The sequence below is a fragment of the Camellia sinensis genome, chromosome 6 (genome assembly GCF_055761805.1).
Source record: "Camellia sinensis isolate YWXY chromosome 6, ASM5576180v1, whole genome shotgun sequence".
Classification (NCBI taxonomy): Eukaryota; Viridiplantae; Streptophyta; class Magnoliopsida; order Ericales; family Theaceae; genus Camellia; species Camellia sinensis.
This window is the reverse complement of record NC_138966.1, coordinates 190,029,457-190,043,857: the sequence shown is the minus strand read 5'-3', so window position 1 is coordinate 190,043,857 and position 14,401 is coordinate 190,029,457. Positions and strand designations below refer to the sequence as shown.

Sequence of the window (14,401 nt, the reverse complement as noted above, 5' to 3'; positions counted from 1 at the left end):
ATATATCTAAATCTTTATTTTGATTTACTTTTTTTTTTCTCCTATCACATATTATATTTTTTTATTTTAAATTTTTTATCTTATAAAATGCTCTTATCTATAACTTCTTATCTCCTATTAAATTCTTAACCTTCTCTTGATAATTTTTATTATTCGTTATTATCTACCAAATGATAAAAGTTATAAAATAAAATAAAAAATTATCGCTCTGAATGAGAATAGTATTAATAATGAAATAATAAAGACTACGTGGGAGAAAGTAGCATAAAAATCTCACAAAATTAATTTTCTTCACTATATTTATAAAAGGTAATAATTTGAGATTTTTTCTATTAGTTATTAAAAATAATTTGCATTAGATCATTATTATGTTTTTATTTTTAAATTTTTTTATAAGGCTGTCATTCGTTATAGTATTTCTTCAATCTCATCTCTAAATTCTCTCTTTGAAATTTTTGTTTTTTCAATAATTAAGTTTAGAATCAATTTTTTATCAAATTTGTTTTCTTGATCCTTATTTTATTGAAAGATCGAGACAAATAAAACTTTCATATAATATATGAAATTAATGAATATAATACAAAGATGATAGGAAAGTACTACATATTTGTCAATATCTCTATGTTATTATTAGTTGATTTGCTAGATTATACTATCAATTTAGAGCTCATATGATTTAATTCAATGTTCATGACTCTATTTGTATTTAACCATTTTTTCGTTGAGTAACCGATATAATTTTTTTTTTTTTTTTTTGTATATGATGATTAAAGTTATCATTTTTTATATTTTTTCAAGTACAATTCAAATAATTTTTTATCATTTTTTTTATAAATAAAATGGATTAAAACTATTCTCTTATATAATTTTTATAATACTGTGACATTCTTATCTTGATTAATTTTTTTAAAATGACGTAGGAACTATGCAAGTATTATTCAAATTATGGAGAATGATTTATACTTTGATATGATATGAGTGTGTCATTGATAGAGGAAATCAAAGATAGAGAGTTGCTAATATAATCAATTAATGATTTGTTTGAGAAGTTCTTTTTATAAACAAGGCAACAAACTTAGATTAAAATTTTTTAAAAACTACTTATAAATTATAATTAAAAGTTGACATTTATTCATAATTTGATCCCACAATAATAATATACACCACTGATTTAAAAATCCAAGTAAATTTATGATAACTTTTATAGAATTTATCTCTTTTAATGTTTTGTTTAGTTTAATATAAGTTATTTATGTTATTAAGTGATTGTGATACTATTATTCTCAATAATTTTTATAATTAATAATTTCTTATGAATATCAAATTTTATTGAAAAATTTTGTGAGTTAATTATTGTTAACATCTACCTAGATGGCTTAATATTATGGCTGTCGCTATTAAGATATAATTTAAGATTAAGATAATTTATTTATCACATAAAATATATATAGTCTATTTTTCCGTGCATCGCACGGGTTACCGCTAGCTATGTAATAGATGATTGTATTTATTGTTAACAGATATTTTTTTGATGGTTATTATGTAATAGATAGTTATTAGACTTTTAATATATAATTGATATGTTTAATATATAAAATGTTTTTAGTTTTGAATTTTTGAATTTAATGAATTCGCTTAATAATTATATCAAAATTGTCGTCATGTTTGACTTTTGAAAAAATAATAACTAATTTAATGAAAATATAAAAATAAATTATTTCTATCCTCCCAAAAAATAAAATTATATTAAAATGGTGTGTTTTTATTTTTATTTTTATTTTTAAAACCAATTTAATTTTTAGTTTCCTAGAAAAAATTTCTGAAGAATGATTCTGAAACCAAACAAAACAGAATTTTATAACTAAAAAAGTTTCAACATTATTCATTAAAAAAAAAGTCATTATATTTCAAACAACATATAAACTAACACACACAAAATAAGTTGTATGACAATTTTTCCCTTAAAATGGAAGGACAATATCTTCAATTGTCCTTATTTAGAACGAGATTTAAAATTCAAGATCAAATCTATCACAACTAAAAAATCAGGAACCAAAATAATATAAGCCCCAAACTGTAAACACGTCCGTATAGCTCACTCTAAACAATGATGCACTTTTTCATGTACAAGTATGACTAGTGGAGTATAAACGTGCTTTCTATTTCACTAATCCGTTTAATTTGTACATTTACAAGTGCTTACACAATGGTCAAATTTGTGTGTGTTTGGCAGACGTCATCGTAAGATCAGCAATGATGGTGAATTCGGTATAATGAATTTGAGATAGATTTTGAAATAATTTTGGTGAATATAATTCTTTGAAATCCTTCATAATGATTTTTGTTTTTTAGTTCTCAATTCAATCATCTACTTAATTAACTTTCAAACTACCTCCAATAGTTAACCTTCTGTAAGTAACATCAAATTGCTTCATTTCAAATATCCAAATAGAGCTTCAAGTCAAGCAACCGAAAAGGCCCAATTCATACAAAAGAAATTTTTGTGTTCTCGCTTTCTTCACAAGTTCACACTGTCCAAAACCAAAATGAATCCAAGCAAATTTTAATCCAAAAAAAAAAAAAAAAAAAAATGAAACCTAACCACAGAAGCCTTCTTGTCTCATACAAAATGATAACTACACCGTTGAATAACAACAAAAACATAAAACAAAAAGTGAGAGAATGGCTTGCCTGTGGCTCAACCTCATGTTGCCGTAATTGCTTTCTCACAATTACACGATCGTAATCAACACCCATGCCTTGCAGCAATCTTGTTCAAAAAACACGAGACGTCAGACTTCATCTGCAAGACAAGTACTTGAGGCTAATCATGCATTGAGTGAACCTAAACTGATGGCCCGAGCACAGTTCTCTCTAGCCCTACTAAGGAATATTTTGAGGACAAAACATCTTTGCCAAACAAATTACAACATTTCACATTCTTAAGATTTCCCAATCCATCATCCCCTTATACTTTTGCTGTGGCAGTAGACGGGCATAGCCCTAATGTGTTCCACAATATATAATCCCCAGAAGTAACCTGTTGCAAGAAACAAAAAGTAAAGATTGCATTCAAATATATATGCTTTTACACTGTACGTGACACTGCAATTTAATTTTCTACAACCAATAGGAGGCTCAGAAACATTAATATTACTTCATGGAAACCAGCTATTTTGTGCACATGGCACATAATCGCTGAACTAAATTTATGACAGTATGCAACATTATGCCAAGTTTCCTTATTTGTCCTACATTTATTTAACTTTTACATTCAATTTTCAGAAAGTGTGTTTCCATATCAATTCGTACATTCATTATGTATACCATTTTAAAGATCATTTTCAAGCTTATGCATACATAACTATATATTAGAACCCAAGAACATTCAAAACCCTCTATAAGCTGTCATGTCAAATCTTTTCAACATTCAAACAAACTGCTAAATCATTGTCTGAAAAAAACTACAGTTCTGTAGGTCATCTTCAAAAGTGAGTTTTTATACGTCAATATAAAGATTACCTGAGTTGAGAACTCCACAGGTGCTTTAACAGCAGGAAAAATGCTCACCTGCACACAGCACAAACTTAAGAAAGTTTGCAAGCCTAATATAAATTAAGCAGTTCCAATATGAAATGAAAACACACAGCAAACTGAAGCTGAAATTTGATACAATACAGGGAACCAACCAACCCAGAAATACGAGCAGATGTTGAGTCCTAACTTTTTTATAGGAAAAGTAAATGATTCTGTATTAGATGTGATCACAAAATTAAGATTAGAGCTGTCCAGTTCAATTAGAGCTACGGAAATGTTAATGGGAGTTCATCTCGAGAATGCAAAAGGCCAGATTTGCAGCTTATGTTATGGAAAACTGTCTGCTAAAGAACCAACATGTGCCATTAAATAGAATCATATAATAGCAGCAAAAGAGCTTGATAACAGAGACAGTAACTACTAGATTGAAATCTAGAGAAAATATTTAGAGTGCAGATAAATGACTGCCATAAAAGTATGGACTTTACAGATTTAGGATCAATGGACATTCCAGATAAGGATGCCCCCACGATCTTGAAAGATACCTGCATTCATAAATCAAAATATCAGCACTTTGTCAAAAAGCTAATTCTTCAATATAACAGGCTCAACTGCAGTACCATGACTAGTTTTAACAACCATGTACTCCAAATTCATTGGTTTCTATTTGTAAGTTAAATCTTCTCTGAAAAATCTTTTTTTCCTTTCTTTTCCTTTCTATAAAGTTGCTTTATTAAAAGTTGGGATTCGTGGTCATTAGAGGGGTAGAAAATGTACCGACACATTATCTCTTCCATGGCAATAAAGTTATAGATGTCTGTTAGTATCTTGCTGACTAATGGAGGAACGAAAAAGTGTCAACAGAAGGACCATATATTAGCCCTTTCCTTTTTGTTGCAGCCATCATGTGGAATCTAAAGCCTACTTCAAGCATCCATAGTTCACATTAACACTAAAGAAACAATAGCAAAGCACATCCAGTCCAGATAACAAATAACACCAGGATATAAGCAAGAAGCAAAATCAGCAAATACCGAAGACTTACAGAATTTATAGTAAGTTGAACTGATAGAGAGTAGACATACTTTAGCATAATTGTAAGCCTGCCAGCAAAATGGCTCCTCAAGGTCAACTGGTGGGAGGTCCTTGTTCATTTTTTCCATTAAAAAGTCCTCCACATTTACCACATTATTAGTGGCCTCTGTTTCTATATCACTATCCTCATCAACTACGCTTCCCAAGACTGACCCAGAGGAAATCAATCTTTGAGTTTGCCATGGTGCAAACCTAACTGTTCCAGGAAAAGTTGCCTCAATGCTCTTCCCAGTAATACCTCTTCCACTTGTTACAATCTTCCACTCAACTGAATGCTCAGTGGTTGAAACAGTTCCAATAGAAGGTGTCCCATCAAACGAAACCAACCTTCTCCTAGGAAATGGCATAGTCACAGTGCAGAACTCCATTGTAAGAGGAGATTTATAACCTTCCATCAGGTGCAACTTAAATAGAAATGCACCTTCATTTTCTGAGACCATTGACAGCTGGTAGAATCCTTTTATTGGAGGCCCAATGCCACAAAGTGCTTGATAACGCATTAAAACAAAATTACCCAATGGTGGTGAAAACATCAGGGCCTGCTTATCTACTCCATGTTCCGGTACTTGGGCACAAGGATGAAATGATAATACCTCAATGCGAGCATTGTCCAACCCAATCATGGGGAAAGAAACATCAGGCAATCCTTCTAATTCTGCTCGACAATTCACTTGCCCAGAAATAGATATAGTATCTGGGATCTCGTCCCGGTCATACATTGCAGCATGAACAGCCTCGTGAATTGTAAAAATAATTCTCTGCTTTCCCTTATAGAGATATGGTTTCCACGCAGGCTGTTTTCTCTCTGCTGGGGGCAAATCTGATGAAGCAAAGCCATAAAGCTTAATAGCAGAAATATTGGAATAGTTGAGATCCAAGGGTGTACCTATATGTAAAATAGACAAGAATAAGAGGTGGTTATTAGATAAATATAAGCTGATCAACATAAGAAAATATATAGGAAATTTGAGATGAGAAATACCATAATAAAAAGTACCGACCAAATGGCATTGAGCTACTAATAAAAGTTCGAAGTGCATCTTTGTCCAGGGGCCTTGAACCAATCCTTGGAGCATCTGATGCAATGGCTCCGGTCACAGCAGTGTTTGAGGTGGTAGAAGGTGCAACTGGTGCAGCTACAGGTTTTGCTCTTGCAGAAATACCTGAAATCCCAATACTGCCAGTTAGGGAATCCAACAACCCCCCTACGGATGGAGAAGCACTAACAACCACCTCAGGTTCTGGAACATCCCCAGTAACTACATCCCCTATGGCATGTGCCACCATAAAGGCCCTACACATGGGAAAAGATATACGTCAGGAAAGATCAAACAAGACATATTGATTGTGTAAGCAAATATTAGAGCAACAGTGCTACAGACCATGCAAAAGAGAAATAGAAGAAAAAACCAGAAAAAATAAATAAAAAGTAACAACAAAATAAAAAATGACCAGACTGTTCTTCAATTAATCAGAATGTATATCTGAAAACTACAGAAAAATAAATAATGACATAAACCACAGACAAAATCATAGTTAATGAAAGAAACAGTGAAACACCCATACAGAATGAAACAATTTTTTTTAACTGGAGTTTCAGAATTAATTAAAGAAGGGCAACTCAAACAAGTGGCACCATACACTAACCAGTTCCATTTTGTCAGGTGTGCAAAACCTAAGTCATTGACAACCAATTTTTGACGGCCAACAAACACAATGAAATAAGAGCCCTGGGATGCTATAGTTGTCACAGTTTCATTTGCAAAATTTTGAACCCAAGTGAAAACAGCACTTTTAAACCAGCTAGGTTCAGTAATAAATCAAGATAGACAGAATACTCCACATATCTTTATTCAAATATTTGTTGATCCAAATGAAGATTTGGAAGACTTAGGTGGCATAACTCAAGAAAAAAGTAGCCAACCAGAGAGAGAGAAAGAGAGTCCAAAGATGCCAGAGACTCTGACAGCCACATCTGACCAAATATACAAAACAAAACCAGACAACCACTATTTCAGGTATGCAGAAACACGTGAAAAGATTCCAAGGAAGAGGGTATGGAAGAAGATTTTATCTGCTTATGCTGCTTTAGTATTGTTTTGTTCAAAAGCAATAGGAGCATCCTAGATCCCTATTCCATGGAATCTCAAATTCCAGTCAGAACCAAGTAGAGGACAGACAAAACCGTAGGAGCATTGTTTTGTTCTTGTTAGTTCTGCTTCATGAATAATATTGCATGTAACTTACCATACCCTGTGATGGATGGAAGATCAAGAAGAAGGGAAGACACACTTCCATCCACTCCAACAGCATTTCCACAATCAGATCTTTTACATATTCTCGCATATGCTTTTAGATGACAGGGTTCAACTAAAGGCAATGCAAGGATGCAATACTGACTTTTTATGTGCAAAATTAATGGCCATAAGAGATGATTCTCTCCTTCCCCTTCTTTGTTAATATATAGGCTTATAATATGGCGTGTAACTGGATCATCAACCCACGAATCAGACCCTTCAGCTGACTGAGCTACACGTATTCCAAACCCACGAGCAGACCCTTCCCTACACAAACACTGCAAAATTAGTAAGTATAATCATCAGAAGAATTATATCAAGATGAATTATCATGAACTAAGAAAATAAAGGACACCAAATGAAAATAATGAAAACATACAGTGACTTGTAACCAACCAATACAAAAGGCAATGACTATAATATCATGATTAGATCATATAGTCTTGTGAACAATAAGCAAACATAATACATTTTATCATCAATAGCAGTTATGTTAAATGTAATGCAACTTTTGAAAGGATGAACCCAACTTAATACTACGACACACACACACACACACACACACAGATGTATCAGTTATTTGAATAGTCAAGTTTGAGCACAAAGAGGTTACAAATTGAATAGTAGGGACTCAAACTGTCAGCTTATAGTAAAATAGGTTATTTGAATAGTAGGGACTCAACCTGTCAGCTTATAGTAAAATAGGTTACAAATTGTGGCCTGGAGGTTAACAAAAAACAAGATTGTAATTACTAACAAAAGTATGTAATTGATTGCTAATTTGTGTCATGACTCATGCATAAAGAACGACAAAAACAACTCTAGCATTATGGTACACAAAACAACTAACAAGAATAGGAACACGGTATACCACTTGCCCTAGTATAAGGCACACCTCCCTATTACACGACCTAAAAAAAAGGCTTTCAATTGAGGCAGGCTTATATAGATTATAACATTGGAATTCTTAAGCACTTCTAAATGTAAGAATTACATTTTATAGACAGTTAGACATTTAATAAAACAAAATTTATTAAAATCTACTTACTTTTAGGTTTTCTTATTCTTCAAATTAATCAACTAACATCACTATCCGAACAGCATTATGGTCCCCATTTAGATCTTCTCTTGCCAAGACTCCAATCTTTCTAGATTTTACATCATCATATTTGAATTTTTTCCTCATAAAAAACAAGTAAGAAATTTTTGGATCACTTCGCTAAATAAATCATGTTTCTGAATGTGATCCAAAATGTATATTGGTAGAGAAAGCCTCGTTTGGGAACAAGTTTTTTTAGTAACTTTTTGGCTTTTTAGCTAAAATATAATGTAAAAAAAATTAGTATGTTTGGGATGACTTTTTGATTTTTTACAAAAAGATATGCAAAAAATAGAGAGAAAATGAAATCTTTGACTTTTTTGTATAGGTTGTTGTGCCTGTTTGGCACAGCTTATAAGCAACTTATTTGAACTTTTAACTTATATTAAGCTATTTTAGATTTTTTGGCACAACTTATCAATACAACTTATAGCTTAAGTGAAGCTATTTTCAGCTTATTTTCCAAAGTAGCTTGGGGGGTGCTTAACCAAATTCGACTTATGTGGGCAGCGGGTAAGGGGGGGCTGAAATGACTTAAATGCCCCTCCAAAATTGAGGAAATTACAAAACTGCCATGATATATACCCTCTTTCCCGTTGCCCTAATCTCCTCTCCTCTCACACTACTCTCCTCTCTACTTCTCCTCTCCTCTAGCGACCGACGACGAACTCCTCCACATCTCCAAGATCGCAGCCGATTGTGCAGTTTGGCCCCTTGTTTTCCATTGTTCTGCACAAAAAAGGTAAGATTTCATGCCCTTTGTATGTTATATGTAGATATATATATACACATCGATTTAGGATTTTTTTTTGGTTGCTCTGTGAAATGGTGTGCGAGTTGTTACCTCACTCTCTCTCACTCTCTCTCTCTCTCTCTCTCTCTTATTACTGTGAAATGGTTTGATGCCCTCTTCTTAGTAGTTTTTTTTTTTTTCTTTTTTTTTCTTTTCAGTTTGGCCCCTTTTTTTATTTATTTTTTATTTTTTGTTTTAGTTAAAGATTTCATTTAGCAAAAAAAAACATTAATTGAAATTGATTTCCTATTTTTTCACATTTATGCGTATTGATCACAAACATGTTTGCTAGGAATAATTAGATGAAACCTGTGTTTGGTAAACAAAAACACTAGTTTAGTCAGTTTTATTTACTTTTCTTTGAGGTAGATTCGTCCTTTTCCCTTTTGTAGGTTGTATTCCTATTCCTTTTCTCTTTCCGGTTTGTCTACTTGAAACCTGTCTTTGGAATGTGCTATGTTAATGAGAAAGATTAAACTCATGCTATTAGTAGAGCTTTGTTAAAGATGTTTGCTTCATTAATATCTTTCATGAGTTGGTTGTCCAGGAAAGGAAAGCACTTGAATTGTCATCATTGGCTATTCTTTCAGTTACTGATATGCTTTCTTCTAGTTTTATGAACAACCTTAGGGGCTGTATTATTGTGTTCTCAAGTGATATGCTCATAATCTTAAAAGAAGGATTTATTTCTTCTAAATTGAGAAAGATATTTAATTTCTTCTTCAAATCTAAAAATTTAATTTTTCTGCTTATGTTAAATTGCATTACTGCTTATGATCCAAAGATACAAGTTCATAGGTCTGTGTATTAGATGTAGTTGGCAGAGAAAGTTATGAGCCATAATGGATGAAGTACCAAGACAACATGTGATAATTTGTAGCTTTATTTGTATTGACTTCCAATTCTTTGTGTATATTGGCCGATGATCCAAATGAGGAAATTCTAAGTTTTTGTTATTTAAAGAATTGTAAGTTTTTGTCATTTGATGAGGAAATTCTAAGTCAGTAGATACCCCAAATGGTTAAGCTAGGTTGAATAACAATTTTATGTTACCACCAACACTGGCTAATGTCCTTTGTGTGATTACTCAATAATCATTCTATTATAATCATGTGCTTGTGCCTTGTCTTTTCTGTACATTATCGTCAAACAATGGTCTGAGTTTGAAGTCCATCTTGGATGTACCATATCCATACTAAAAGAGCTGTCTAATTAATCTAATTAATCTATTTTGTTTAATTTCTGTTTGGTTGGCAAGAATTTGAAGGAAATCTTGACAATTTTGCACTGCAATTGTCTTAATTTTTTTAGTAACTAAGTGGGTAGTTCAATATTTTGTTGTTGATTGTTCTGATTCCAAGTTAATTACCAGAAATTTTGCTTCTTTAATTTTATTTCTCTGAGTAAAGTTGGGGTTCTTTGTTTTTGTTTGACTGTCTTTGCAATTAAACTGGTTGTTATCAGGCCAACATCACAATCATATACTACATGCCGCATTCACATCAATGTCCAAAATTTTGTTATCTGGTTTTGATTTTGACAATCATATGAGTTGAATGTTGCTTCAAACAACTTTGTAATTACCATCTTTTCTTCATATGCAAGAGGAAGATATTGAAATTATCGTTCATCACATACTTGGTGTAATTGACTCATTCAAAACAAGAACATTTCAAGGCCTTGGTTTCTCAAGCTGCAACACCTTTCTTAATTGGAAGAACCAATCGGTTTGTAAATGAGGTTGAGCTGTTCCCAGTTTCGGGTTTGAATATTGAAGCCTATGACAAAGTTTACATGCAGCATTTGGGTTGGAAAGTTTCTGGGATTATCAATGAGGAAGGAGCAGTTAGTGGAAATGCACCTTTATTTCCATACCTGTTTTTATTTGACGAGGACTCTGATGGAATTGAGTGATCATTTATGCAAATGTAGATTAATACTTGCTTTTGTTTCATTTGTTTTGTAATCTTCATTTGGTACTCTTTTGGGAAAATGACTTTGGCCCTATTTCGAGTAGATTATTGGACAGAATTAAGGATAAACTGTGTAATGTTTGTTGGGTTGTGTTTGTCTTTTGTTTTTTATTTTTATTTTTATTTTTTAGAGCACTACTTTGTTTGGCGAGTTGTTCTTCAAAATAGTTTTTAATTTTTTTGAAAAATAACTTAGTGCTTATGGAATACTTAAGAAGTTATCTTTTAAAAATTATTTTATTCTTTTAGTATTTTTATTTAGAAAATATGAAAAATAAAGAAATAAAGAAAATAGAACCACAACAAATAAACATTTCAAGCACATGTATTTAAGTTGTATTTTGATTATGAATTTGAATAAAAATTTAAAAAAGAGAAGAAAAAAAATGTGAACGAAATATATATATATATTTATTATTTTTTAAATTTTTTATCCAATGTATGCAAACATATTGGACCCTTCAACCCCAAAATGTTGGCTTAGTGGTGAAAGCTCGAGGTGTGCTTCCTCTATTATTTTAGGTTTAAAATTTTATCAATATAAATAATTTTTTAAAATTGATCCATACACGGGCCTTATGAATAATAGGTGAGATTAACACATACTCATTTATCATATGATAGATTCACGGATTATGTGCCTAATGAAGAGGAAGGTTCTTCATCTCAACAAGCACGCCATGAAAATTATGTTGTAGATGATGACAACGAAATGGAAGTGAGGAGATATAATATTTGTATGTCAATTTGCAGACGAAATTAGGAGTTCTTTAAATATCTAAGAAGTTTTATTTTTATTGCCTTAATAGTAATTTATTGTATTTTTATTGCAATAACATTTTCTTGTTCTCTTGTGAACTTTATATTAAAAAAAAAATAAAAAATATTGAAGTAATAGAAAAATATACCAAATTAGGTACTAATTATATTACCTTCCATTAATAAAATAACTTTTTCAAAATTTAAAGTGCAAAAAATGACAAAATTACAATTTTTATATTCATAAGAGCAAAAATGACAATTACAAAGCAAAAAACTATTTTCCAGTTTATTTACCAAACACTACTCTGCTGCTTAAATCCATAATCCGACAGCTACATTAAACAGTTTACTAGCTCATGTTCACAACTGTAAGTTATAATCTGTTAAGTTATAATCTATAATCACTATCCCACAGCTCTATTACTAAAAAGTGACGTTGACAAACGAGCCTAGGAGTTTATTAACCATAAAAGGCTCTTGAGTTCTTCAGAACAAAAAAATTGAAGTTATCACATTAACTCCCAAAGGAATAAATCATTTTTAAGAATACAAGATTCAATATTTTACACTCAGATGCAAGAACACTCATAGATGCAAGAACAATCAGCTCCAAAACTAATCAGAATAAAGAAAAACAACATACTTTTTTTTTTCTTTTTTTCTTTTTTTCCAGCTGAATTACCAGCATCAGCACCTCATAATGCTCACAATCCAAGCACAATCAAGTGATAACGAGACAGATCCATATATATCCAAATATCTAATTGTAGTACGAACATAATTCCGTATTAAAATATATATATATATATATAAAGGGGGCAAATCAGCATAATCTTATTCTCAGAAATGACCTCTTTTTGCGGTCGACGAAAGCAACAGCAAGCTCCGAATCAGTAGGAAGCAATGGCAGCACAGCGTACTTCAAACTATCAGCACTTTTCTCGTTCTCGGTCTTGCAAGCTGCGCGCCACCGCTTCTCCACCACCGGAAACCTCCTGTTACAGAAACATATCAAAAATCAAATTCAATCTAAACAAAGATCCAGATCAATGAAAACCCTAGGATTTCAACAGAATATATATATGTGTACATGTATGTGTGTGTGTGTGTGTGTGTGTGAAGGAATGGAACCTGGAGAAGACAACAGAGTCGAGATTGTTGAGGATCCAGAGAGCTCTGATGCTACAACCACCCGCCATGTCCTTCCTGCAACTCTCTCTCTCTCTCTCTCTCTCTCTAGTTAGTAAATAGGAGTTATTTTTGTGTGTTTTATATATGGAAACTAGGATTGAGTCTATCGTGAATTTTTATTTTTATTTTTGCTTGGGTTCATCATGAAATATAAAGACCGCAAGTGAAGCGGGGTCGAGATCTTTATTTTTCTAATCGTTAAATGATTTTATCATTATACATATTTAAGAAAAATAAATTTATAATCGGTTGAGTCTCATTATTTTTGTTAAAAAGTATAAAGTATACAAAATATTATTAGCATATTTTACAGTTTTCTTGGGTTATTCATCAAATGCAAAATTTAAAAACATAATTATTTACGTAAATTTAAATTTGAAATTCATCCAATAATACGTAGTTATATATTGTTAAAATTTTACCAATTTTAATCTCATTAATTTACAATATAAATATTATACACATGTTAAACACATTTATATCCGAAGATGATTTGTATTGAGTTTTTTTAAAATAGGAAAATTGGATATGATGAGTTACCATTTATTATAAATATTTCATTTTTTTGTAACATATTTTCGTTTGGTGTATTTTATGAGATGTTTATAATTTTATTAATCTCACTAGACAGCTCGAAAAATTAAAGATTCGAGTGGTCTGAAATTCCAAAACAACGTGGTTTTGGCTTCTTTTTTTTTTTTTCTTCTTTCTTTCTTATTTTTCTTCTTCATTTCCATAACTCGCAAAAGAAGAAGAAATAAAAGAAGATGAGAGAAAAGAGATGGAACAGAGAGAGCAACAGCATCAGGTAAAGCAGAAAAACAATACAAATAAAAAATCTCTTGTTTGAGCAAAAGCATCAAAGAGAGCAACATCTCTTGGTTTTCTAGAGCAGAGAAACTCAAAAATCAAAAATCAAAACTAATACAAATCAAACAAAAAAATCAAACCCACAAATCAAAACCAAAAATCAAATCCAGAGAGATTCAAATCAAAACTAAAAATCAAACTCACAAATCAAAACCAATTAAAGAGAGAAATACACAAAACGTAGAGAGAGAGATATATACACAGATCAATACAAATCTGTGTATACACACAGATCTATTTGTGTATACACAGCTCTGTGGACAATGGCAGCGTCAATGATGGCGGCTCCGGTGGGTCTCTCTGATCCCCCTCCCTCTTTTCTCTTTCTTTTCTCTCTTCCTCCCTCTGTTTCACAAATAAAAGAGAGAGAAGCAAACAAAAAAAAAAAAAATCAAAACGATGTTATTTTAAATTCGAGCCACTAGAGCCTCGAAAATTTCAAGCTCTAAAGTATTTTTCTAATTTTATTTTATAAAAAATAAAAGTAGTTATTGAAAAGTTGGAAAAAAATGAATTTCATTTTTTTTTTTAATGGAAAGAGTTTAGTTTGTGTATATAGGATGTTTGTTTCAGCCTTTCAAAGCTTACTTATAACTTTTAGTTTTGAAAAAATTATTTTGGACTGTTTGGTTAAATTTATTTCAAACAATTTCTGATTCTAACAGCTTATTTTAATTTAAAAAAACTGATTCTGAAAAACTGCTCACCCCTTACTTCTAATTATTAATTTCTGCTGTAAACATGTTAATTTATGATTATACTCTTAAATTTTTCTATTTTTTAT

The 14,401-nt window shown here is 31.4% G+C and overlaps 1 protein-coding gene across 4 annotated transcripts; it reads right to left on the bottom strand.

Annotated features, from left to right (window-relative positions):
• Positions 1 to 2,461: 2,461 nt before the first annotated feature.
• LOC114261314 (AP-5 complex subunit mu) lies at positions 2,462 to 12,960 on the bottom strand. Of its 4 annotated transcripts, none has more exons than XR_003628901.2 (9): positions 12,688 to 12,908; positions 12,408 to 12,551; positions 6,885 to 7,196; positions 5,634 to 5,926; positions 4,583 to 5,518; positions 4,315 to 4,461; positions 4,026 to 4,082; positions 3,523 to 3,570; positions 2,462 to 3,040 (listed from the first exon to the last, which is right to left on the bottom strand). XR_003628901.2 is itself a non-coding variant. In XM_028201552.2 (8 exons), the coding sequence occupies exons 1-8, from the start codon at positions 12,753 to 12,755 to the stop codon at positions 2,969 to 2,971; spliced, it is 1,890 nt and encodes a 629-aa protein (XP_028057353.2). In that variant the 5' UTR covers positions 12,756 to 12,960; the 3' UTR covers positions 2,462 to 2,968. The 4 variants fall into 4 exon arrangements, 1 of the variants encoding a protein (XP_028057353.2); XR_003628902.2 differs by having other exon boundaries at positions 4,315 to 4,458; XR_003628903.2 differs by lacking the exon at positions 4,315 to 4,461.
• Positions 12,961 to 14,401: the final 1,441 nt, after the last annotated feature.

Excerpts from the sequence above, each read along its gene's own strand:
- LOC114261314 (XM_028201552.2), bottom strand. The coding sequence starts at position 12,755 with ATGGCGGGTGGTTGTAGCATCAGAGCTCTCTGGATCCTCAACAATCTC. Across the intron at positions 12,552-12,687 it reads GACTCTGTTGTCTTCTCCAG|GAGGTTTCCGGTGGTGGAGA; the intron begins GTTCCATTCCTT and ends TTTCTGTAACAG. Across the intron at positions 7,197-12,407 it reads TTCGTCGACCGCAAAAAGAG|GGAAGGGTCTGCTCGTGGGT; the intron begins GTCATTTCTGAG and ends GTGTTTGTGTAG.